General features: G+C 44.2%; 1 protein-coding gene across 1 annotated transcript; it reads left to right on the forward strand.

Moving 5' to 3' along the window:
* The first annotated feature begins 1,976 nt into the window (after positions 1-1,976).
* On the forward strand, positions 1,977-25,675 carry nlrc3 (NLR family, CARD domain containing 3). The gene is made up of 18 exons (XM_006637054.3): positions 1,977-2,124; positions 2,748-3,008; positions 3,236-4,979; positions 5,697-5,783; positions 8,213-8,296; positions 9,149-9,232; positions 10,160-10,243; positions 10,767-10,850; positions 11,318-11,401; positions 11,967-12,050; positions 13,961-14,044; positions 14,561-14,644; positions 17,723-17,806; positions 18,298-18,381; positions 19,448-19,531; positions 21,642-21,725; positions 21,908-21,991; positions 22,280-25,675. The coding sequence occupies exons 1-18, from the start codon at positions 2,112-2,114 to the stop codon at positions 22,368-22,370; spliced, it is 3,288 nt and encodes a 1,095-aa protein (XP_006637117.3). The 5' UTR covers positions 1,977-2,111; the 3' UTR covers positions 22,371-25,675.
* Positions 25,676-25,710: the final 35 nt, after the last annotated feature.

A 25,710-nucleotide genomic window follows, 5' to 3' on the forward strand; every position in this document is an offset into this window, starting at 1 on the left:
GGCTGGTCAGAAGCTTTTTTTAGTTTTGCCCGCTGAGCTGGGGATGGTGATGTTGCCTTTTTGATGAGGCACGTTATCTTGTCAAGATAACCCTCCAATAAGTGCGTCATCTGATTCACTGGAATTTTCCCCAGGCCAATGTGAGAAAATGTTATCTTATAAGCAACAGGGGCTTTTGAAAAAGGCCTGCAGGGTTATGATATTCACAGCTTGGATGTGTACAGACATTCTCATGGATAGCAAAAGTTTCTCTTCTCTGAAGTTCTCATTACAATGAAAGACGATCATCTGTAAACCAAGAGAACAGTGCAGTTTACCATTCTTTGTTCTAATTGCAAACAATAAGGTTGGCATCCCTTATCTCCTGAAGAGAATCCAACCTTTTTTTTTTTCTTTTTAAGTAAGTCATCTGATAGACGGGATATGAAATATTTATTTTTCCTTAAACAGCTGCACGCACAACTTGCCAAGACCAGCTCGATCAGAGTGAGCCCTGTCATTTCAAATGCACGGCCTTTCGATCTCCAAACTGATCATGTTCTGGAAAAGCAGTGGCAGGTGCACACCTGCTTTCCAAAAGTGTTCCTAAGGACATTTGATATTTAAAAAAAAAAGCTTTCGGTTGTTTAGGTGTCGAATAGCAGCTCGCTTTGTATGGGCGTTTCAGATCAAAGATTAGCTCTTCTCCACTAACTGTAAGGTTCTAAGAAATGTCTGATTCTTAGCTCTTAACTCTTCTAAGAAAGATTAAATATCTGAGCTCTGGTCTCTCTGTAAATGGGTTTGATTGATTAAATGATCCAAATTACCTTTATTCTCTATTTTCCAATCATTTTCTAAGCCCCAGCACTGTCACCCACAGATGATCTTTTCTGAATTGGCGTAATTTTACACAATATAATGTTTTCAAAAGAGACCGTAGAACTGATGGTTGAAGTTTTGCAAAGAAGACACCATAATTTATATATAGGTTCTTTTTTAATGTCAATAAATTTAAAAAACAATTATCAAGAAACAATTTTGTTAATTCCTTTCAGCCAATTGTCCCATTAGGTAACAAGCAATATGACAAATGTTTTTGAATGACTTACAGTTTCGGCCATCATCTTTTTTTTTTTCAAGTTGATCTCTTGTGTTTCTTAATTATTTAACAAGGCAAAAGCGCTACTGCTCTCCAGGACTATTTTCTGAGATGCAATAACCTGATTGAAGTGGGTCTTTTCAGGGACAATTATTTAGGAAGGTCCACTTTATTTAACTGGTTCCTTCAACTAGATAAAATAAAATACAAGACTGAGAACTGTTTTAAACTTAAGAGCAAAATACATACAAAGAAGGTAAGAGGAGGGCATTCAGTCCACAAAGCTTCACTGGTTGCTAGAGACATTTGATCTGAGGACCTCATCTAGCCAATTCTTGAAGGGATCCAGGGTATCAGCTTCAATGTCATGGCTGGGTAGCTTGTTCCACACTCCCACAACTCTTTGTGTAAAGCAGTGCCTCTTGTGCTCAGTCTTAAATGCAGGCCTCTCATTCGTGATACAGTGTTAATCCCCAAGAAGTTTATTGTGTTGACTGTGTCAGTGCCTTTGATGATTTTGAACACCTGAATAAAGTGATTTCATAGCCTTCTCTTTTCAAGGCCAAGAACATTCTTTACTGTTAACCCATCAGTGTAGGATATTCCTGTATAACCAGAACCTAACCCACAGCAAAGATATACCTTTTTGTAATGTGGTGACCAAAAGTGTGCATAATATTTCACAATACATTTACGAATACATTTTACATTTTTTTTACACTTCTTGCTTTAAAATCTACACTTTAGCTAAACATCCTACTGCTGCATGCCTTTTTTACCACTGTTATTAATTCATTATACTTTTTTATTACTCTTTACAGGAACACCCAACACACAGCCTCATGCAGTTGGGTTAGTAATGCTTAAAAGGCTTTTGTGTCTGTTTTCAGTGCAATGGAAGTAGGCTAAGCGAGGAGTTGTGACTGAGAAACTGTGAAGAACCTTCAGTTTGGATCACAGCGCAAAGATAGCATGGCTGTAAGGCCATTCCCTGGAGCTTCAATCTGACACTCCCTCCCCATAAACAAAGATGAAAATGGAAGGTAAATTTCTATTCATTGTCATCTGTACTTTCAGTAAAGTGTTAATCAGTCACCTGTCTTTCAGATGAGATATTAAACTGAGGTCCTGGCTCTCAGTGGTCATTAAAGATCCCCGGACATTTCTCGAGAAGAATAGGAAGTTATACCAGTGTCTGGGCCAAAATCCACCCCTCGGCCCTTACTGTGGCCTCCAAATTGTCCCCATGTGTGATTGGCTTGCACTTGCCCTGCGATGGACTGGCGTCCTGTCCAGGGTGTACCCTGCCTTGCGCTCGTTGCTTGCTGGGTAGACTCCGGCTTTACCACAACACCGTATGGTATGAAGCGGTTTGGTAAATGACATGACATGACATTAATCAGTCATTCCATGATCTCTTTTTGAGTGTTAATTTGTGATTTAAAAGGAAACTGCGTATCATTTCCAGCTACAGTTAAGAGACCTTGAGAAGGTCTTTAACATGTGAAACACAGAATAACAAAGGTCATACCAAATACACTTTTTAACGACTGTGAGAACGTTTTACCTGTCCTCGCAGAAGAGCTGAGAGATGACGCTCGCCACGCAGATACAGTGAATTGACCGTGTTTGAAATGAAACCAGCCTGACCCCTTGCGTTCTGCAGGTGTTTGGATTAACAGATACCGGAAGCAGCTGGTGAGGTCCATCTCGGGGCCCTTCCTGGAGAACATCGTGAGCCACATGAGGAAGCTGGAGCTCCTGAGTAAGGACGAGGCCTGCCAGATTCAGGCCGCCGGCCACGTGTCTGAGAAGGTGCGCACGGTCATCGACATCCTGGCCTTGAAGGGACCCCAGGGCTCCGAGTCGCTGCAGGCCTTCATTGAGACCACCAACTCCCAGCTCTACCTTCTCATCACGCTGTATGGTGAGTGGGGCTCACAAAGGGGAGTTTGCTCTCTGTTTCAATGGGGTATTCAATTGAGCTATATTTTAAGCAACAGAAAAGGAGAATTCTGGTTGAACACTGACCTTCGCTGGAGAAACGGGTGTCCCGATTTCTTACCACCCTCCTCCGCAAGCACAAAGGATTGTTTCGGCCTTCTGACAGAATGTGGTCGGATTTGACCGACGTCTCTTCTCTTCTGTGTTCAGACCCGATGGTGCAGAAGCACGTGGAGGTGCTGCAGAGCCGCTACGGGCCCTGGCTGGAGCAGAGCCTGCTGCCGATCAAGCCTTCCCTCGACAACTTCACCAACCTGCTGCTGGTGGAGGGGCTGTCGGACCTCCAGCAAAAGGAGCACGATGTCATGCAGATCGAGGCCACCAGAGGAACCGGGAGACACAATGCCAGGAGGCTGGCCCTGGACAAACTGCTGCTGCCTCTCACCAGGGTGAGCATGCCCCCTCGGATCCTGTTGACTGTGGGAGTGGCGGGCATCGGGAAGACCAACCTGGTGAGACACTTTATCCACCACTGGGCCAAGGGAGAGATCTACCAGGAAGTGAACTTTGTCTTTCCCTTCACCTTCTGGGAACTCAACGCCTACGAGAAACTATCTGCTGAGCGGTTGATAAAGCAGACGTTTCCCCACATCGCTGACGTGAGCCAAATCTTCAGTGGCACTCCTCGCGTCCTGCTGATTTTTGATGGGCTGGATGAGTTCAAGTGGCCGCTGGACTTCTCGGACACCGTGGCTTGTACGGATCCCAAGAAGGAGGTCCCTGTGGACAACCTCATCACCAACATCATCCGGGGGAACTTGTTCTCTGAGGCCTCTGTCTGGCTGACCTCTCGGCCCACAGTAGCAGCCCAGATCCCTGGGGGCCTAGTGGACAGGTTGACCGAAATCCAAGGTTTTGGACATAAAGACATCCAGCATTTCCTACAGCAGCTTTTCCAGGATGGAGACCTGCCTTCGCAGATTTGGTCCCACCTGAACTCCAACAAGATCTTCCTGGTGATGTCCTACGTGCCCTGCGTTTGTTGGATCATTGCCTCCACCCTTGGACACCTCCTGAGGAATGACACGCAGGATGGCTTGCCCAGAACGTGGACCGAGCTCTACTCTCACTTCTTCAAGATGATGGTGGAAGGGGATTCCAAGGATAAGGAGCCCTTAAAGATTGAACAAGCCAGCGGGAGCAGTCGGAAGCTGATGGGCAGCCTGGGGCGATTAGCCTTTTACGGGCTGATCAAGAGGAAGTACAGCTTCTATGAGCAAGACATGAAGGCTTATGGGATTGACCTGCCTTCCTTACAAGGCAGTCTTTGCACTCGCATCTTAGTAAAGGAAGACTCCCCAGTCTCCACAGTCTATTACTTTGCCCATCTCACACTCCAGGAGTACCTGGCGGCCACCTACTACTACACGGCCTCGAAGCGCGCTATATTTGATCTGTTCACGGAGAGTGGGATGTCCTGGCCCAAAATAGGCTTCCAGAACCACTTTAAAAATGCTCTCCAGAGGTCCCAGCAATCCGAGGATGGACAGCTGGATGTTTTTGTCCGCTTTCTCTCCGGCCTGCTCTCCCCCCAGGTGATCAAGCCCCTGTCTGGACTGCTCTTGCTGGCCAGGGACGAGCACAACGGCTACCGAGGTCCCGCCATCTCCTTCCTGCAGAGCAGCCTGAGCTCCGGCTGCACCATCTCCCTGCGGGCCGTCAACATGGTGCACTGCCTCCAGGAGCTGCAGCACACGGAGCTGGCCCGGACCGTGGAGGAGTCGCTCCGCAACGGCAGCCTGGCAGGCAAGCTCAACACCGTCAACTGCTCGGTGCTGGCCTACCTGCTGCAGGTGTCGGAGGAGTGCGCAGAGGAGACCAACCTGTCCAGCTGCCTCAACTACAGCATCGTCAAGAGCCTGCTGCCGCAGCTCCTCTACTGCAGCAATCTCAAGTAAGCCCATGGGCAGGGTGTAGGGGGTGGGAGGACGGGGTATATTATACCAAAAAAGACACCCCGTGCAATACAGAGCTCGTTGATTGATATGGTCATTTTAACCCTTGCAACTTGACCAGAGGTAATTGGAGGTCACTTTGGACAAAAGGATCTGGCAAATAAATATACACCTGTATTCATATTCCCAATTTAAGATAAGATCACTTTATTGGCCATATACAATTTCTTGTATTAGGAATTTGTCTTTTCACATACCCCAACTTGCTCTCCAGGAGACACACAGACGGGGAGAGAAGCTGGGGGTCAGAGCACAGGGGTCAGCCATTTATACAGCACCCCTGGAGCAGTTGGGGTTAAGGGCCTTGCTCAGGGGCCCAACGGAGTAGGATTCCTCTGCCGGCTGCGGGATACGAACCGGCAACCTTCCAGCCACGGGCGCAGATCCTTAGCCACAGAGCCACCGCTCCGCACAATATGAAGGATTGTCAGGGAAAGACCTTTAATTTCAACACTTTGAATTTAGCCATTCAGTACATTTGGCCAAGATTAGACATTAGACAGTATATACCTGGGAACTGTGCAAAGGGAGGTGCATTATTTAAATGGTGCTCAACTGATCACAGCTACAGAGATGTTCCATGAAAGTGTGATGCTGGGCCTCAACTGGTTTTAAGTACCACCTTCTCTGGTATCTGTTTGTGTTGCCTTTTCCAGACTGGAGAATAACCAGTTTAAAGATGATGTCATGGAACTGCTGGGCAGCTTGCTGAGCGCCAAGGACTGTCACATCCAGAGGATCAGGTCAGAGCTCACCCTCATTGCTTTGAGCTGCCTGTTTGTTCTGGGGTCTCTTGAAGATGTTGACACTAAACAAGGGAACTGCCATCTATTTAGAAAAGGTTCATTTCTAGTGAGAAAGGCATCGCTCTTCTGTATCAGCTGGTGTAAGTGTGCACAGTTATGTTCTTCAAATGCAAATATTTCCTCAGAAATATGAATTTATCCCGGAGTGTAGACAAGAAGTAAGAAATTATTGTCCCTCATCTATGGTTCGTTGTCCATGAGTATTTATGGCATATTTTAAAAGTATACTAGGTATCTAAAGTCATACATTTCAAACATTTTTGAATTCCAAAACACTCCCACTGAGACTCAGTGTATTTTTTATTACAAGTCCTCTGGTGTCACAACTCTGATGAATAAAAATAACGACCTTGTTTACTCTCAGCTAGGCTGAAGGAAAGCAGCACAGGGGTCAGCTGCGTTCTTTGTTTAACATCATTATCTCTGCTTCCTAGCCGGTTAAATTGACTCATTAACAGTATATTTGTGATGGAGATATAGTTATTTCGCTCACCCAGCGACCTGAAACATACAGTAATTGTGGTTTTTTTTTTTATCCTCCTTTGCTTTGAGAAGCGCCTGTTCCGTGCGGTTCGGGAAGGCGACTGTGACAGCTGTGTGACGATTCTCGTAGCTCGGGGAAGGAAATGATTGACATTCTTGCTGCCATTTGTCAAAACATCGATTTGCCTTGCCTTGCCTTTCTGCACGACTGGCTAGGAAACATTGCCTGCCAATACAAGCTTGGGGAGAAAGTAGACAGAGTTATGTGTGCTCTTCTAATGACTGTAATAATACACTCCAGCTGGATTTGCGGGTCTGAAATGACTTGTAGTCAGGGGACAGAAACGTCCACACATTTTAAAATCGCCTCCAGACCAAAATGCATTTGCTTTTTTTCTATTATTTACTAAGCAAACTGTTCACGGACGTCATATATTCTCGCACGAACCGAGGAAACAATCCACATTGTCTTTAGATCAAGACAAATGAATTCAGTGCTTTACAGCTGTGACCTTGATCAGGATTTGCTTCAACAATGTTACTAGACAAACAAATACTAAACAGCTATCGCACTTAGAACAATTGTTTTTCTACTGTAAGGTAATTGGTAATAAGACTAGCATGACTCATGCATAGTTAACTGTAATAAAACATTGATGTTTTAAACACTATTTTTCCATTAAAGTTATGCATACTAGTAGGAAGCCAGTAGGTAGAGTGTTTAGGCTTTTAAGAAGTCAGTTTTATTGGTTATTAACATTTTAAAGCTATGGGCTATGATGGTTTATGCCTCCAACAAAATAAATATATCCAGAAAGCGCACAGTTAATCTGCCATTTGCACTTTGCGCTAGCGAAACAAGACAGATCAGAACGTGACTCCAGAGAATCATTTCTCTCTCTCTCTCAATGTCGACAGAAGGTCAGTGGAGGATGGGGGGGGATTTAGGTTGATTACTCTAATTGTGAAGAAAAGTGATCAATTCCAGCCATGTCATTCCTTTATTTCTTACAGTTTTCCCGTCTTTCAACTAAAGCGTTTTCTTTTGAATAAACCATGTCTGCCAAGCACAAGGGTCTTTCTTCATGCTGAAATACTTGTTTTGTGTTCGTGAAAGTAAAACCCATTTTGTGTTTGAGAAAGCACTGTCTTGCCTCTGATATGCCTTCACCCTACCACCAGCCTGGTTGGTACTGTATTCAGGAGTCCATCAGAACCAGCTCTCTGAGCCTATGTATGGACCATAAAAAGGCACTTTGCCAAGTGTCCTTGAGTGGCGCCAAGGTACCAGTGGAAAAGTGGGATAATCACTTTGCAGTAGCCAAGTGTGAGGCTATTTTAATCCATTCCTGTGCAGCTCTGTAGCACAGCCAGCTCAGTTGGCCCCTGAATCGAGCTACAGGTTCTCAAAATATGATGATGTTATCCGTTCAGTCGAATCCGACTCTCTGTGATTCTATAGGCCATCTCTCGCCACGCTTTCCGGTCTTGGACTTTCCCTTTCAGCTGTTCTATGCCTAAGCATGTGTCTGTTTTGATGGCGTCGAGCCAAAATAGCTGTCATGCTATTTCTGTCCGAACCATTCTTGAGCATGATACAGTAATACCCTGTCTCAGGATGCCGATTTTAAAATAACATAAAACAGAGTGAATCAGCTTTAACTTTATAGGCACAGAGTGGTTTAGCTTTTGGTAGATTGCGGTTTGGTTACTCAGCCCACCTGTGCGCTGCAAGGCAGTGCAGTCAGGTTATCTCCAGCTGGCTTGGTTTGAGTGCAGACTGAGCTGCATTCTTGGGGATGAAACACAGGTTTACTAGTATGAAGGACCCTGTATACAGTACAGGTGTTAACTGCTGCTCATGTGTTCTGCTGTTTCCCCAGTCTCGCTGAGAACGCCATCAGTAACAAAGGAGCCAAGGCCATCAGCCGGTCCCTCATGGTGAACAGGAGCCTGACTGCTCTGGAGTGAGTACGACACACGATGCAGCCCAGCGGCGCAGATGATCAGCACAGACCGCTTCCTAAATGCTTGAACCTCGCTTCACCACCCCACTGTAACTAATGCAGATTGCGGGTCTGACCCATGAAACATTTTGTTTTTAGAAAACCTAACATCATTCAGGTTTTGGAATTGTTTGATATTTCTGGAAGGATTTTAGTAGTGGACATTGCTCAACCACCTAGTAACCAATACAGAATTGGCACCCTAGGAAGCCTAAAGCCCGCGCAGAAGACATCGGCTCTGTAGTGGCCATAAATATAGATATCTCAGCTGTGGTTTTTTTTGCTGTGGAGTGACAGACTCATTGCTTTCCCTGATCAGTGGGGACCCAGCTTAATCCAAAGACTGTGGGGGCTCTTGAGGGGCCTCAACCAGTAGAGGTCTCTGCTTGAAGTGCAGGATAGGACATAGAGTCCAGAGGTTGCTGGTTCTATTCCAGGCTGTGTCAGTAGTCCATTGTGATACTGATGTGGAAGCTGTAGCACACAGTAGTCTCATTAGCAGCAGGGTACCTTTGAAGTTGATTGGTGAACTTACTTTGCTGTGCAACATAGGTTCTTATTAGATTTCTAGACACCTACAAAGCTTGGAGTGTTTTAGCGACAGCTGTATCAGACAGCCGAGGACACTTACCTCTGCACTAGGGCTTGGCTGCAAAAAAAGAGAGCCAAATAAAGGCAGAGCCCTTGTTTTCTTACGCCTCTCCCCTGCTGGTCTGAGGGTTGAAAAGATTTCCAGTCAGTGATGGATGTCCGTGGTGCTGGTCCTTTCGTGCCGCTCGTATCGCAGTTTGATTGCCATGCTTGTCCTTACAGTCTCCGCAGTAACAACATCGGGCCCAAAGGAGCCAAAGCCCTGGCAGAAGCGCTCAAGATCAACCAGGGCCTGGTGTTTCTCAGGTGAGCCTCCGTCCTCCCCTGCAGCTGCTCTGCCACTGCTTCATCTTATTCCGACTCCCTGTCCAGCTTGGCATCCATACGGTAGTGTCAAGGTTTGCTTTACTTAATCTGGCTCTTGCTCTCCGGCAGCAGCAGTAGGTCTTCCTCTCTCCTCTCTCCCAGTTACACCTCAACTGGTGCGACACACTCCAGAGGATCTGCCCTCTGTCTCCAGACAGCAGGACCCTCTGCTTCCTGGTGTTTCATAGTCACCTGGCCAATCATCTTCATCTGAATGGTCAGGTGACAAAGGGTGGTAGAGCATTCCCCACAGCCTTCTGGGAAATGTGGTCAAGGATCTTCATTTTGTCTTATCTTACCATCCTGCCTAACTTAAATGTTACTTATTGTGGTAAGCTACAGAAATCTAAAAATGGGTCAAAATCCCTTTGCTGTTAGTGTAACCACAGAAAGCTCCTAAAATGAAAATGATGGGCTTAATACTTGTTGTCACGAAATTATCTAACCAAACCGAAAATACAGCTTCTGAATTTAGATGTGGAGTACCCCTGCAGATACTGTAGCAGTTACTCTACTATTTCTACAAGAGAAAGACAGTGATGAAGACAGTCTGTAGTGTTTCTTCTCATTGACATTGTGTGAGTCGATACTTTGTGAGTACTATGGTACTTACAAAGTCAGTGAAGACAGTGAAGACTGACTGAGGATTTGAAGGAAGAATTGGTGTGAGGACTTTGGTGACCCAAACATCTGTTAGAGTTTCTGCCACTTTACACAGGCTGGCTGGCTGGGCGTTCAACGTTTTGACTGCTTTAGAGATTGTTCCTGTGTTGTCTGTGTGATATTCAGTGATGCTTCTGGAGCACAGTGGGAGATGATATGCTGTATATTTTAGTCTCTCTTCACCACTCTGCTGTTCTCTTCCAGCCTCCAGAACAACTTAATCGGGGAAGAGGGAGCCAAGGGCATTGCAGAGATCCTGATGACAAATCGCAAGCTGGTCACCCTTCAGTGAGTTTAGAGAGAGCCTTGACCATTTCCTCCCTGTGCCACAGTCTCTTTCTACCTTCCCTAGAACCTAGATAGGTGATGTCAGTTAGTTGGAAAGGATGCTACAGTTGGATCAGTGTCAATGCTTATCATATTTTAACTTCTAGAGAGAAAACACCCTGTTAAAGCTATTAAGTTTATGTGTACATCTATCAGGTGCTGGAAGTATCTTTCCACTCTTGAATGAGAACGCTATCCTCAAACAATGGTGCTTTTGGGACATGTCTGTAATAGGTTACATGCACATCTTCAGTGTTTGGAACCCTCTTTCAGCCAACCAATACATTATTTTTCTTTGCCTCTTGGGGTAGTAATATCCATCTCATCTTCTCTACTGATGCACTGTATATGTTTATGCAGTCTTGGTTAGTTCTTGTGTTAAGTCAGAAGACAGGTTTGTTTCCTGATGTCCCAGAAAAGGCCGGAGTGCAGTTCTGTGTCACTCTGCCTGGATGGTGAGTGAGCCTCTGTTTGTGTCTGGCAGCCTGCAGAAGAACTCCATCACTGCAGAGGGAGGCAAGCTGATTGCCGAGGCGTTGAAGAAAAACCGGAGCCTGAAAGAACTGATGTAAGAGAGAGGCAAGGGAACAAGAAATAGGTGTATTCCCTGCTGAAAAGAGAAGAAAGGAAACACAACATTTCGGCTGTGGAATCTTCTTTGAGTGTGAGAAAGAGGCAGCCAATTACAGGACAGGCAGCTACCCTGTCCCACCCCCATGAGAAAGTTCTTAACCAATCACATACCAGATTCTGCGCAATGTCTTCACACTGTCAGCGAATCACAGCAGAGGCATCTGCTCCTTTTAAAGTTACTGTTCACAGAAAAAGGCGCAGCACTGTGTCTATTGATTTTGATTCAAGGTTAACCACGTAAATAGGACTCTTGTGAATCTGTACATAGCACTAGTGATAATCATATTTTTAAAGCAAAATTATAGAGCTTATTTCTGAAAACTATCAAAGGGAAAAAGGGGGAGTAAATTATTTTGCTAGATTTAGCCCTTTATATGACACTTGTTTCTTTTCTCCCTTCAGTCTGTCCAGTAACCAGCTTGGTGACAAGGGGGCCACTGCGCTGGCCCAGGCGCTGATGGAGAACCACAGCCTTGTCGCTCTTCAGTGCGTCTGGAGTATTACTGTTCCTCTTCCTTTCAAGTGATATTCAGCATGAATATTCAACATGAAGTGTGACAAAAAAACCAAAGTCAGAGCAAAAATACTTCAGTTTCCCTAGCGTTGCTTTTCCTTAGTGTTGTTCAGGGTGAAATCTTGTTTTTTTTCCAGTGTTTTCTGGAAAACCAAACAGCTAATGACTAGAAAGGTAGAATCTTGTGGGGATGTAGAAGCTGATGTTGTTGTTTTTGATCTGAATTGGTCTGGTATGTTTATCATGGGTGAAGTCTTTGCTGGAAAGTGTCTTCAAGACAGTATATTGTAGATGGAGATGGGTATATTATGTTGTGTGTCTCAAAACCATGAATCGGCCCTTTCAGGGTAACTTTCATAATATACACTGCACTGTCATTAACTAGGAATATGATAAGCCAGTATGTTGTACAAGAACTTAATTCACAGTAGATAAGAGTATGAATCATGAAAGGCAGGCATACCTTACATCCCATAATACACCCATCTCGGCTAGGCCTGCCTCGCTCTTATCACTTTTCTGTTTCAATGATTGCAGCCTCCGGAGCAATTCCATTAGTAACAAAGGGGTCACAGCGCTGACACGGGCTCTCAAGCACAACAGAGGACTGACTGACCTCAAGTGAGTGCCCAATATATGATCTCTACCATAGGTCACCTGATGCGAATTCACTGTGCTTTGTCGCTCTCCTAAATGCATTTTGCTGGACTAAATGGCTTGAAAATTAAATCTGATAGCATACATTAATTAATTTATTATAATTGCTGTTATTTTCTTTAACTCTTAAACGTAAACGCATGAATAACTAGTTTAATTAAGATTTATTTCTCAAAATTAAGCTGTGCGCTGCTGCATTAGAGTTCAATCCCTGAATTATTAATTGATTAATTAATTTAGCCATTGTTGGCTTCATGTCACCGCACATTAGGCTGGAGCCATGAAAGAACAGGGTGACTTTTTTACAATGCACACGCAGACTGATAACACAAGAAAATGGCAAATTCCTGAAAACTGCCCCTCTGCCTGAGTTGAAATCGACATCTGAGTCCGCACTCTGTGCTCACCTTACAGAGATGCCCCAATGTGAAGCTAGTCTGTAGCTCTGATCAATAGGAGTGTCCTTCATCAAAAAAAACTTTGATTTCTCTGTCACCTGAGCTTTCCTTCCCAGAAGTCACAGTGTTCACTACATATCAAAACCTCTACAATTGTTAGTTTCGCAGCATACTGTATACTGCATACTGTAGGTCTTTCAGGGTTAATCAATAATTAATAATTAATTATAATTGTTTACACTTATATAGCGCTCTTCTGGACACTCCACTCAAAGCGCTTTACAGGTAATGGGGACTCCCCTCCACCACCACCAGTGTGCAGCCCCACCTGGATGATGCGATGGCAGCCATAGTGCGCCAGAACGCTCACCACACATCAGCTCTCAGTGGGGAGGAGAGCAGAGTAATGAAGCCAATTCATATATATTTTTTTATAAATATAATTTTTATTTATTAAATAAATGATAACCCCAAATTGTAAAGATTTTGCCTAGAATAAACCCAAGTGGATCGTTTAATTAAGGGCACCGAAGTGCTTTGTTCCCTGGCACAGCTTTGTTGAAAAAATAATAAGTCAGACATACTGAGTTAAACAAATATTTATTAACAATAGCAACACAACAACAACACACAATATACAAGTTACTCTATTTATAGTACAAACAAGTGGCTAAGGGGCCTACATCCTGACCAGCCAGAAAAACCCTAGACTGCTATCAAGTATTCAAATGCTATATAACACCTACACAGGTCAACGAGAGAGAAACCTACCTTCTGCACCAAACAGAATACAACCTAAAATTAAATTTCTCTCTATATATAAATCTGAATGCTACAAAGTGAATGGGGACCTATAATACAGAACCTATTGTAACAATGCATTTACTAACCAGGAAAGGCTATTTTTAACCTAGGGATTCTGTATACAGGAAATCAGAGTTTCCTAAAAACATCGTACTGGCAAGCTCTGTTAACAAGCTTAAAATATTTAACTCAAATCTGGTCTTTATGGATGATGTGGATTAGAAACTCTCTCCTGCCACTGTCCCTTCTCTCTCCTTGTGTCTTTCTGTCCATTTTCTTCCTCTTTCTCCCTGCTGCTCTCTTCTGTCAACCTGCCTGTTCGATAATCTGTTCCTCAACTGTTGATGACCCTTCATCATTTACCCAGAACCTGATTAACTAGGATTAACCAGGCAATTCCTTTGACCAGTGTGTCTCACACCTAATTTAAGGTAAACAGTAAACACTTCAGTTTGTTTCTTGCTTTGAAACTGCTGAAAACTTCAAATGTCGACACTTGGGAGGTGTTTGACATTTAATGTTCTACATTATAATGCAGAATGTGAATTATCTGTTTATTGCCTTGCTTATTTGCAGTACTGTAGGTAAGGGAGAGGACTGTCTCAGTATGTTATTATTGTGCTGTCAAACTGAGATGATGTTTCTGTCCCATCTTCCTCTCTCATATTCCAGCCTTAGGGAGAACTCCATAGGTGTGGAAGGAGCGAAGGAGATTGCCAACGCACTACAAGAGAACAGCACACTGAGAAACCTGGAGTGAGTTTGCACGTTCACTGCAGCTGGCTCCATAGCCATTCCTACTTGCTTGGTTAATTCATTTACTACTCAGTTACCAGTAAGGTGTAACTTATTTCATTTCAGAAGTTGATTCAAGCTTCCGGGCTTTGTCTGCTGTTGACTATCACCTTAACTAAAACAGAAGATACTCAGCACATAATTAGCTTCTAATTTGCATATCTCATAGCTGGTTTTACACAGGGGAAGGATGGAAATGTATGATTTCAGCAGCTGCTCGGTCAGGTCTTGGGAAAATCAAGCGCAACATTTCCTCCTGGCCTTCAGCTGGTTGTGTTTCAGTCTCAGCTGTGGAGCTTAACGAGGACCTCATGCGCAGATGAAGATGAAGCTGCTGTTGGTTTTTTGCAGATATAAATCTGAAAGCGATTGTTGGCAATGCAATTCTAAAGCAGGAAGAAGGAGGGCACCGGGAGATTCAAGTGGGCGTCTATGCTGTGGGTGTCTATCTTACCCTCTCTCTCTCCGTCTTCTTAGTCTGACGGCGAATCTCCTGCATGATGAGGGTGCCAAAGCCATTGCAGGAGCCATTAAGGGGAACCGTGCCTTAACCTCCTTGCAGTAAGTACCCCGATGAAGAAAGTGAGCCACAGGCCCTGGAGGGGTTCCCCACATCATGTGTGTTGTGACTGGCCATCATATCCTAACTCTCGTGATGGCCATACCTAGCACCTGTGAAGGACATTGAATCTGCCCAGTATTACTGTAGCTGGATGACATAATTAGAACCAACCACTACCAAAAACTCACATTGAGCTGAGGAACTCGAACAGCTGTTTCTGCAAGAAGTGAGTGTATCGGCCTTGGCAATTTCACTGGTTAGCTTGTTCCACACCGAGACAAGCCTGTGTGTAAAAGTTGACTTCCTGTTCTTGGTCTTATTGTGCACTTCATCTTAGTTTCTTTGTTTTAAAGCTTCCCTGTAATTTCCCCTTTTGACCTCTGGTTCATGTAGCACTGTTGATTCTGTAAGTAGGTAATCAGGTTGATTTTGTCAATGGTTTTGCATGTTTTGCAATGCATGGTCTTCTCTGTTCTAGACTAGAAATAGCCATCTCTTTTAGGCATAGGTAATACATGATAATTTGTAGACCCCTGTGGCCCTTGGGGATGTGCGCAAAGGAAAAATGGTGTAATGAGTTGAGTTTAAGCTGAGTATGATTTCCAACATGAATGCAATTTGCTGACCCTCTGTTCATGGATAGGGTTGGGATTATTTGACATTGAGCATTGTCTGCTTTCTACAAAACAGTATCTCCTTTGCCTTCCTGGGTGAATGCAAGCCTGCAGTGATGTCACTGAGAGGCATGAAGCTCCTCCAATGAGTGCTAACTCGCCTGTCCAACTCTGTGAAGCTCGCAGCGTGTCAGTGATGAATGGCCTGATGGGTAGGCGGGGGAGCTCATCTAGCTGTGAGGAAACAATGAGCAATTCCATATAGGATGGAGATACATTAAGAAAAATATTACTATGTGGTGCAATGCAGGGAGTGTCTGGTGTGGGGGGCAGAGCCCCAGATTAAGGGTGACGTGTTGCCGTGGAAACCACACCTGACATGAATAAGTGGAAATAACGGCAGGCGTAGGAATGTAGGAGTGGTTTAAAACTAGCCTGAATACTTCATGAAGGGAAAGATCCAGCAGGACCTCAGTCTTACTGTGGCTGCAGTGGTGAGAGGACGAATGCGGAGGGTCTACTGTGAGAGAGCCGAGCTGAAGGACGACAGTGGCGGGTGTGAGACGCTACCAGTCTGGGCAATGTTAGAAGAGCGTCCTACCGTGTATAAGTGAACAGATTAGCTGCTGTAGTAACCCTGTGAGGGGGTGGAGAAGAACGACAATCCTGGAGGGGATTGTGAGAAGAATAGCCTGCGAGGAAAAAAGTGAAAAGGTCCGTTTGCGAGGAGACTGACAGAAGAAACGGAGCTTTATGAGAAAAGGATCCTAAAGGAGCGTGAAGGGGTGAATGGGAGCCTGACCATGCCCAATGTGGAGACAACTACCCCCGTGGCATCACATTAGTATCTTAAAAATCTAAAATGAATACTGAATGATATTCTGTTGATACATCTGAGAACTCAGCAGCCCTAGGGAGGGATGAAATCAAAATCATGACACACAAATTCCAAGTGCGTTACTTGGCTCTGGCCTTATGTTTGTTAAAGCCCCCATACATCTGCCTAATATAAACAACAAGCATCAGGTCTGGAAAATACGTGTGGCATGTGGGCTGGTAACGATTTAATCCAGTGTTAATGAATTTAGTGTGGGAGTTAAGTCCTGGCTGCCGTTTAGCAACCACAACAGTAGCTGAAAATTAAATAGAGCTACTGTACATCTTAAACTTCTTTTTATTTCTAGTTGTTTGTCATAATTTTCTTTGCTGGAACAAACGATCACTAAAAGGTCTCTCTTCACAATTTTTCGTATTCCACTACAGAACTATAGTGCCTCAAAAGACTATAAAAGGAAGAGGTGCTGATCCAGGTGAAGGTGAAAGCAGAAAGGTTGCACACTTTCTGAGCTGAGCCAGAGGTTTGTCAAAGGATGTCTCACAATTTAGCCTGACATTTCCTGTGGCTTCTGCTTCTTTGATAGTGTGGTTTACAGTTACCGTAGAGACAAAACTATGCACAAAACATTGTATTGTTTTTTTGTTAATTCAATTAGCGTTACATACAATTAGGAATTGACAATTATTTTTTTATGATATCTCCACTCAATTTGAAATCGGCAATGACTCAACTCAGCTTGTGACTACAGCTGTCATCCAGACTTGGGGAGAATTAAGAGCAGCGGACATGCCTTACCCTTCTAATGTGCTCACATGTCAGAGTTATTTTTTCTGCAATTGTCTGCGAGCTCCATAGAGTCTTACAGGAGAGTTAGTTCAAATTGGAGGAGCAGTGAGTCTCTCATCGATGTCACTGCAGGCTTGAGGCCGCCATGCACATTTGCAGGAGTGGGTGTTTTCCCCAAGGCCACAAAGGCAGGTTGCCCACCCTGCCCTGGTAACTCTGCAAATTGTGTTTGCCCTTTGGAGAATCCTCATCACTCTTGGCTTGCAGCTGGCAAAGATCCGTTTAATTGAGTCTTTGACTTAAACAGGTCCAGTCAAAGGATACCTGTTTGTAATTCATCAATTGATCTTTTTGCAGATTTTGTTGCAATGTTTCCATTCTTAAAGGTCCCAAATGGTTCCATTTTGCACAATGAGTAAAAAGATCATGAGCAAGTTCTTTCCAAGAGCATGTCCAGTTGATTCTAGTAGCCTCAAACTGATTTAAGTGGACGTGCCTGGACTGTAACACGGTACTGCAGTAATTTATAGATGCCCTGGTGACCAGGAAATAAAATAACAATGAATGGATATAGAGAAAAATACATAAAAGAAATTATAATTTATGTATGGTGTAAGCTGCACCTAGAATGTCTTGAGCCATTAACTCCAATCCCAGTCACAACTACCCAATTGCTTACAGCACTAGACCCAATCTTAATCTATTACCCTAATCGGAATTGAATCCCACACCCCAGTGATGTTGATTGTGTGGAAGCAGTGACACTTACAGGGGGGTTGTTGGATCTGATGGGCCTCGGTTGTCGTAACCCAGCTGTTTCTGTTGGCCTTGTTTTCCAGCCTCCAGTGGAATTTCATCAAATCCAAAGCTGCCAAGGCCCTGGCTCAAGCACTACAGTCGAACAGCACCCTGCAGTGTCTGGAGTAGGTCTTCCCGCCCTTGCGTTGCGCTGCTGTTGGATTAGGGCTAGCTCGGGGTCCTCCTTGCTTTCCAGCACGGATGAGCGCTGCTTTTGTTCTGGACTGATTCAATTGCGATTTGCTCAGCTGCTTTTAATTAAAATCAATTAAACTTAAACAGCAAACCAGTTATTTCCTTTTACAGCGTGATCACCGGAGAGGAAATCAAACAATATCGTCATCTTGTGTTTCTTAATGAAACTCGGAAGAACATTTACACTGACTTGTGTCGTTTTAAAGTGGCCATATTTTTCTTTATTTATTATGACCATTCATGTGGCCATGTTTATTAACCAGAACAACACCCATCGATATCTGCTGCAGGTCAGCCACTGAGATATTGGCAGTTTGAAATCTTCATCCAGTGGAGGGGGGGGGAATACAGCTTTCTGAATCTGGTCTTCTGTCATTGACGCAGTGCCTCTTCTCTCTATGTGTTCTGTGCGTCTCCACAGCCTGCAGGAAAACGCCATTGGAGACGACGGCATGGTCGCGCTAGCTGGGGCCCTGAAGACCAACACGGCTCTCACCTCCCTCTAGTAAGTGTTCATTCTCGCCCTGGATCAATCTGCCCTGTCCGTCCAGCGATGCCACAATAGCACAGTGCAATCCCAAGTGGCTCAAGCAGTAGCAGCGCCTATTTGGAGCAATTAAGGTCCAGGAGCCCTTCCAGTACAGGCCCCCAGCTATACGGGGATCGGGTTGAATTCTGCCAGCTTGTCACACAACAGCGACTCCTTGTGGCTTGCAATGGCCTGTGAGCCTGCAGTGCAATTAATTAATTAATGTTGCATCTCCTGTTGGCTGTTCAAAGGAAACACCTCATTCATCCAGGGCTAGTAGGAACATCACAGGTGGAAGTCAGCTTAATTTTCAGTTTATTCCTTGCTGAAAAGAGAAGAGAGAAAACACAACATTTCGGCTGTTCCTTTGCAGACTACGCATGCTGACGCACCTACCCCCCCATGAACTACTTAATTTGCAGTTGCTTCCAAATGGTCTCCCTAATACTGACCTTGTTACCCCTTTCAAGATATCAGCTTGCATTTGAAGCAGCAGTGGCCTTCTCAAAGCTAATGAACTGGCGACTGCAGCTTCTTGTGGAAATGGAGGCACTTTCTCATCCATCACAGTTGGCAGAAAAGTGACATCACACAAACAGCAGCCAGGAGGACAAGGTTCTCAGAACCAAATGCTAAGTGCAGGAGGTGCAAAGCCTGATTTTTAAAAACCTTGCTGGGGTTCAAGCAATGAAAAATGAAATAACAATGAATTAGGTATTTTATACTGTATAAGCTAATGTCAACTCTTTAAAGACCTATTACAGTCCATTGGTAGACCATTCTAGGCAAACACCAGACTTATCCCACCTTGTTTCCTCCCAATTCAACTTTGTTTCAATCTGTTCACATGGGATTGCTGAAGTTGGCATGGTCAGGAATAGCGCAATGCGGAAAAGATGACCTAGAATCGCACCAAAGGCTTTCGACTGAATATGTGACTGGTAATCAATGGGAAAGGCTGATGATAAAAAGATTTTACCGCTGAAAGTGAGAATTGATCGATTGTAGAAGCTCTTGCTGATCTGGCTGTCTGTGTTCCAAGTCTGCAGGGAGTGTCAGTTGGCAAAGCTGGTGCCATCGCCCTAGCAGACACCCTGAAAGTCAACCAGACTCTGCGCACGCTGGAGTAAGTACCTATCGTGCCCCCCCCCGCCCCCCGTCTCTCTCGCTCTGCTTTACTCAGAAGGTGGGTGAGGGCTGCAGGTTTTCTCCATCAGCTAAGCCCATCCATCCACAGGTCTCACACCGCAAAGGTCAAACAAGTGACCCATGGAAAAAGCTCAAATGACTGTTCTTAAAGGTCATGCCGGACGTGGGCTTTTGTACTGTGTTGGGTGTGAAACACACGAATGTCTGGAGGCCTGGAGTCGGGAGAAGGGCAGCGGCGCAGTGCGTCACGTCCCCTGTGGTCTGAACTGTGCGAAGGCTGTGCTGGAGATCCGCATTGTGTCTCCTCCAGCACTGGAGCACTGTGCGGCCTCATGCAGAGGCACAGCGCTGTGCTCCCAGGAGGTCTTCACAAGCCATACCAGCCCCCGGTCAGCTTGGACAATGTTTGATGTCAGATATGAAGAAGTTTCAGATCATATTTTCCAGCGCTGTAGCAAAAACATGAATACACGTTTTCATTCTTGGTTTTCTTGATTTTCGCACTTGTGTTTCTCATGTTAAATCGAAAAGCTAAAAGAAGAAACACCAGGCTGAAATCTCCATCCTGGTGGTAACCAGTAACTGCCAGCACGGCTGTGGTTGTGTGTAGCGTGTTGTAGTGTGTTTCTCTTGTCCCCATGGTTACGTGGTATTCCTGGGGACTTCCTGGCCTGCTGCCATCACGCTGCAGTTTGTATGCCATGCTGACAGGGCTTGACGTGTGTATAAGTCACTGAGGCAGCCCAACCCAAAGTGATGCCAAGTATTCTGCTGCCATCTCTGAGGAGCGACAGGCTTGATTGTAATTACAGAGACAGGGTGTTCTTCGATATTTTGTTAATACTGCTTCAAAATTGCCCCTTGCAGTCATGATGTTTTTGGGCATTGTAGTTTCACAAGACATACAGTTTGACATTTAAAGCTCAGAAACTCCCAGAACATGCCCTTGGTCTCCATTTAAACACCTCAGCTCTGTGCAGGGACAGTAGTCTTGTAACCATGATAAGCATGAACTGGCTATAACCAGACTGTTGGTTGCCAGGCTGTATTTAGAAGCTATTAGTGGCTTGTGGTTGTAATGTATTAATTTTTTTTTTCTGAACAGGTCAAATTTCTTTCTCCATTCACCACCTTTGCCAGAATGATCTTCCTCGCCTGACTGTTAATATAGCATCAGGCAGTATAATGGAAAGAGAATTCCATCAATACAATCACAGTGTTCTGCGGGCAGAAGGATTTCCTGCACAGTACATAAGACATTTCTTTTCCATTTCTTAGATGTTAAATTTTACGGAATTAAGTTTTCAGAAGCTGGGGGAAAAAAGAACAATTCCTACATATAAAAAAAAAACTTAAATGTTTGTTTCTTGCTTTCGTTCTTTACCATTTAAAGGCTCTTTCGTCATTAAAAGTTTTAGCTTCCACCCCAAAGGCCAGTAGAAAGGCTACAAACCACAGAAGCCCTAATTTTTTCTTGCTGTAGTCATTAGTAGTTTATTCATCATCCAGCCATTTCTGTGAGGAAACCCACAGAATCCACTTCAGCAGTATGCCTGGATAACTCATTCCAGACACCCGCAAAGCATATATAATGTCCTTCACACTTAAATGTTAATGTGCTTCACAGTTGAGATAATTCAATTTTAGATTGGTGGAGTTAAAAGGGGTTCCTGTGGAGCTTATGATAATTGGGCTTATCGTAATTGATTTGATTCTTGTCCCAGCTGGACATGTGTTATTCACTCTTCAAGTGTTTTTTTTTTAAAGCTTTTTATTTCTCAGGGGTTTTTTTTTAAAGCTTTTTATTTCTCAGGGGTTTTCAGAGCCACACAACACTATTACGTTTCCGTCAGATAATGAGGTGACGTAGGTACTGTGCTTGAGGGCTTGAACGCAATGAAAACTGAAAGGAGATGAGTGATAAGGTGCTGTCCTAGATCTGCCTGATGCTTCCGTAGACTGACTGTACTACAGTATATATACTGTATATACAGTTTAACTTCTGGACGCTACCTGTCCATCTTGCTCATTCTTTCAGCTGGTTAAATGACATACAGTAATGTCCACTCTTTCCCTATTCTGTCCAGCCTGCGAGGGAACTCGATTGGGATGGAAGGAGCCAAGGCACTGTCCAACGCTCTGAAAATCAATACCAGCCTCCGGATTTTAAAGTAAGCTCCCTCAAGCCCCGACGCCTGTTCTGTCTCAATCTGGCTTCATTCCGTAAGCACATTTCACCACGGAATGGTTCTCATTGCCCACTTTTAAACGGAATTACCTGTGGTTATTCTTTTAAAAAAGCATAGCAGCGGGGACAAACACACACATACTAATCCTGCGCTTGTGTCCACAGTCTGCAGGAGAACTCTCTGGGAATGGACGGGGCTATTTTTATAGCCACAGCCCTCACTGGAAACCACAAGCTCACCCACATCAAGTAAGTGTCAGGACTGGATCGGAGGAACAGGGTTGTTGGTACTGTGCCTGAACACATGTGCACAGAGCCAGTGCCAATCATTCAGAGAAAAACCCATAGAAATACGGCAGCAAAAGTAACACCCTGGTTACAAATGATCTGTGCTTTCTCATTTAAGTAATGTCAACAGCACTGCAGTCTCATTGAAAACTGAATTGTTTCCTTTGGTGGTGTGTGTGCTTCTTCTCGACAGAAAGGCACGGCTCAAGCAGAAAATTAAATAGTAATGCCATCCTTTCTTTGTTACAGCCTGCAGGGGAACCGCATAGGTGAATCGGGAGCAAAGGTCATTTCTGATGCCATCAAATCCAAGTCTCCTGACTGTGTGGTGGAGATCTGATCCTGGCTGGTCAACAAGCTCTCTTGTTTGCCCTTGACTGAAGCTTCTGGCCTCTGGTTCTCCCATATTGGGATGAAGATATTAATCCAGTTTTAAAGGCAGCTAAGCTGTGTTGTTCTAGGTGTTCACCCGCCTGAGGTAACGGACCTGTCAGGCCCTCCTTTCAGTGAGTTTCCTGAAATGACCTTTTTAATTAGCTTACAGTGGAGTACCATCACAGCATGAACGCAACTAATACAAATCCTCACGTGCAGTATCACAAACGCAAAAAGACTTCGGGACGTTACAATGAAGTGTGTGAAGATGAGTGTGAAGGGAGATCCATTTTTCACGAGGTACACAGGAACTAAAAGGGTGCCCTCAGGACATTTGCCAACTGCATCCTGAGCAAATCCTACCACCTTTCAGCTTGGGTCTGCACAAAAATGAGCTTGGAAGGTGTTCTGGCTGCACTGTGAGCCATAAAAGGACCCCTCCATAAAGAGATGACTGCGACCCTGAACCTTGAAATCCACACAGATGACGGATCTCAGAATAATGTCCTGTTACTCACTGGACTTGGAACTCAAAGGCACCTGTTTGTGTGTGGTTGGAGGTGGGAGTGGGCTGGGAATCTAACGTCAAGGTTTGCATTCTTGAAGTGAAAGAAAATGCCTTCCCACATCCAAATTCCTTTCACATGTTTCTACTCAAAGAGGAGACGAATTCCATTGAAATAGCAAATCGTAACCAAGTCGTTCAAGGGTCTTGTTGGCTCTCTGGTGTAGCTGTTGACTCCAGTTGAAAGACGTATCTTGAAAAGCTGGTTTCTTTTGGAGGAAACGTGCTGTGTGTCGTGGGTAAAGCAGCTGCAGTTATTTCAGCGATGCTTTGAAGAATTAGGATGAAAAAGAGATCAAACACAATTCACAAGAGATCAAACATGGGTACACAGACAAACAAACTGCTTATAGTAGCAACACAATCTTTACTGTCATTAATTTTTTTTGGGCTGATGCCTTTATCCAAAGTGACTTATATTTACATTCTGTTTTTTACACCTGGTTATGGTACGGGAGCAATTTTGGCTGACATTTCTTGTTGAAGTATACCTCAGGGGTGTCTCATCTGGGATTTGAACCCACAGCCTACCAGTTCAGATCTGAAACCTAGCTGCTTTTTCTTCATCTCGCATTGCAAACCTGGTCCTTAATTGTAAAACGTGAAAGCTGAATTCTTCTCAGGTATTAAAGCAGCACTTTCGTGCCTGAGAGAATGGACACTGGCACAAGTTGAGTGACAGCAACTTCAGTCACTGCTGAAGCCAATCCGTTCACAAACTGCTGATTGATGAGATTTGGAAATAAGGCTATTGGCTTTTTGGCCTTTGTCCTTCACAGCTAAAGATCAGCCCTTTAGGCCTAAAGTAAGAAAAATCTGATGTCTTTGTAATATTGCTCTCCACAGTTTATATACACTTGTCTCTTCAACCCCCCCGTCTTTGAGGTATCTTTCTCAAGAAACTCCAGGACTCAGAAAGCAGTTAAAACTTCTCTTATCAGGGAATTTAGTATAAAGATTCTGTCCCAGTCAGGAGTTTAGTACAGAAGATGGGAGGGAGAAGCGTCTGTGCTCAAGCAAGCGTGAAGGTTAGAGTTTAGCATGTGAATTCAGCAGGAGTTCACAGCTCCTACCACTATATGGGTACAGAGTAACACACCGATTCTGCTAGCAGACTCCATCAACAGCAGTCACACCGGGAAAGCAGGTGGTATTTGCAGTTAAGAGGTTATGCCAAAATGCGCACTGCAAAGCCTCTCTTGGTGAATACATGTGGATGAGTGCTCAGCTTTGCCCAGTCTACCACTTTAGCACATGGACCTATGAACTGCTCTGAGGAGCAAGTGATAACAACATCCTTTAGAAAAAAAAAAGTAGCTGTTTGTTGGTCCTACAAAGTTTGACCTTTGCTGTTATTTACCCTAGTTTACATCATTATACTGTTCCTCTGTTTTTTTTTTCATGCTTTTAGCGTGATTTTACCAATGTGTATTGAAGATGCCTTTGGGAGGAGTGATTTTTTTAAAGCAGAGAATGCCCAGTGGCATACCCCAGGATTTTAAGTTAGTTGTACCAAGATGTTTCCTGTTGTTCCACTTCTTTAATTAGTACTGTAAATGTAGAGTCTACCAAACTTGATATCCATTTCAAAGGGTATTTGGTCTCTTATGAGCCTCTTGCAATGACACTGGCTGTCTGTTTTCAGAAGACAGTAATAATCCCCAGTGTCTGTGGGCTGGCATTTTGCCATGTAGATGACTCTGATAGTGGCTCGACTGTGCATGAAACCCAGGAGGAGCCTGAAGCCAGCTAGCAGGTGTGTGGCCAGGCTGTGCTGCCTGCTGCCAGCTACCTATGCTGCTGGACCTCGCTCAGCTCAGTGGGACTTGATAAAGTGAGAAAGGAGGTCATTGTCCAACCTTGGCTTCATAGCAACTGCTATAACCCTGAGCCAGAACCAGAGAAGTCAGTAATTAGAAGAGTTAAGCTGGTGGTTGGGAATTCAAGTGCATGGTTGCTCCTATGCATGGACAGGGGAGACTACCACTGAAAGAGACAGCTGCCTGACCCGAAACCAGAAACACACTCAGCAGAACCACATAGGGCACTGAGCTGCAGAAGGCCAGTGGGACAACAGAAATGTCTCCCCCACACATTATTCAATCTATTTTTCTAAAAACACAGCATGGGACATTCCTAATTGTAAAAAAAATATACTGCTTAAAGGACAGACATACGAAGCTAAGCCAGCACTGTTTATTATGGTGGCAGTTATGAATTGCTTAGGAATTCATTTAGCAGTGAGACAGGCTGGCTGTTTCCTTACTCTTTTTTCTGCTAGCCAGTGTGTGACAGGGTTGGTGTTTTAGGGATCATATTGTGTTTTTTTCCCCCATTTTTTTATCTATGGTTGTGATTAAATATTTATTTTATTTAAATGTTATGACAGACAAAAGGAAAAAAACTCCACTCATTTCTCTTTCTAAAATGACATGCTTTTGTGCGGGGAAATGACTTTAATTGCAAAATGAACTTCAACAGTTTGATTTTGCAGCATTTGTGTTCTCTTGGAAAAGGCAATTAGTGTGTTTGTATCAATTTGAGCACAGCTGCTGACAGTGCAGTGCAGTCCAGTTTGCTAGACAGACTAGATACTTGTGTATCTTGGTTCTGTATTCACTTTCAGAATGTCTGTCTTTGTAAATATTCTGTTTTAGATCAAATGTGTGCAATGTGTTTTGAATAAATATTTAATTATTCTGTTATTTACTTTGGTCTGTTACATCCCAAAAGACACCCT

The sequence above is a fragment of the Lepisosteus oculatus genome, chromosome 19, assembly GCF_040954835.1.
Source record: "Lepisosteus oculatus isolate fLepOcu1 chromosome 19, fLepOcu1.hap2, whole genome shotgun sequence".
NCBI classification, from domain to species: Eukaryota; Metazoa; Chordata; class Actinopteri; order Semionotiformes; family Lepisosteidae; genus Lepisosteus; species Lepisosteus oculatus.

Bases quoted from the DNA above. Each gene is read 5' to 3' on its own strand.
- nlrc3 (XM_006637054.3), top strand. The intron at 5,784-8,212 runs GTCAGAGCTCAC...CTGTTTCCCCAG, and splicing joins TGTCACATCCAGAGGATCAG to TCTCGCTGAGAACGCCATCA. The intron at 8,297-9,148 runs GTGAGTACGACA...TTGTCCTTACAG, and splicing joins AGGAGCCTGACTGCTCTGGA to TCTCCGCAGTAACAACATCG.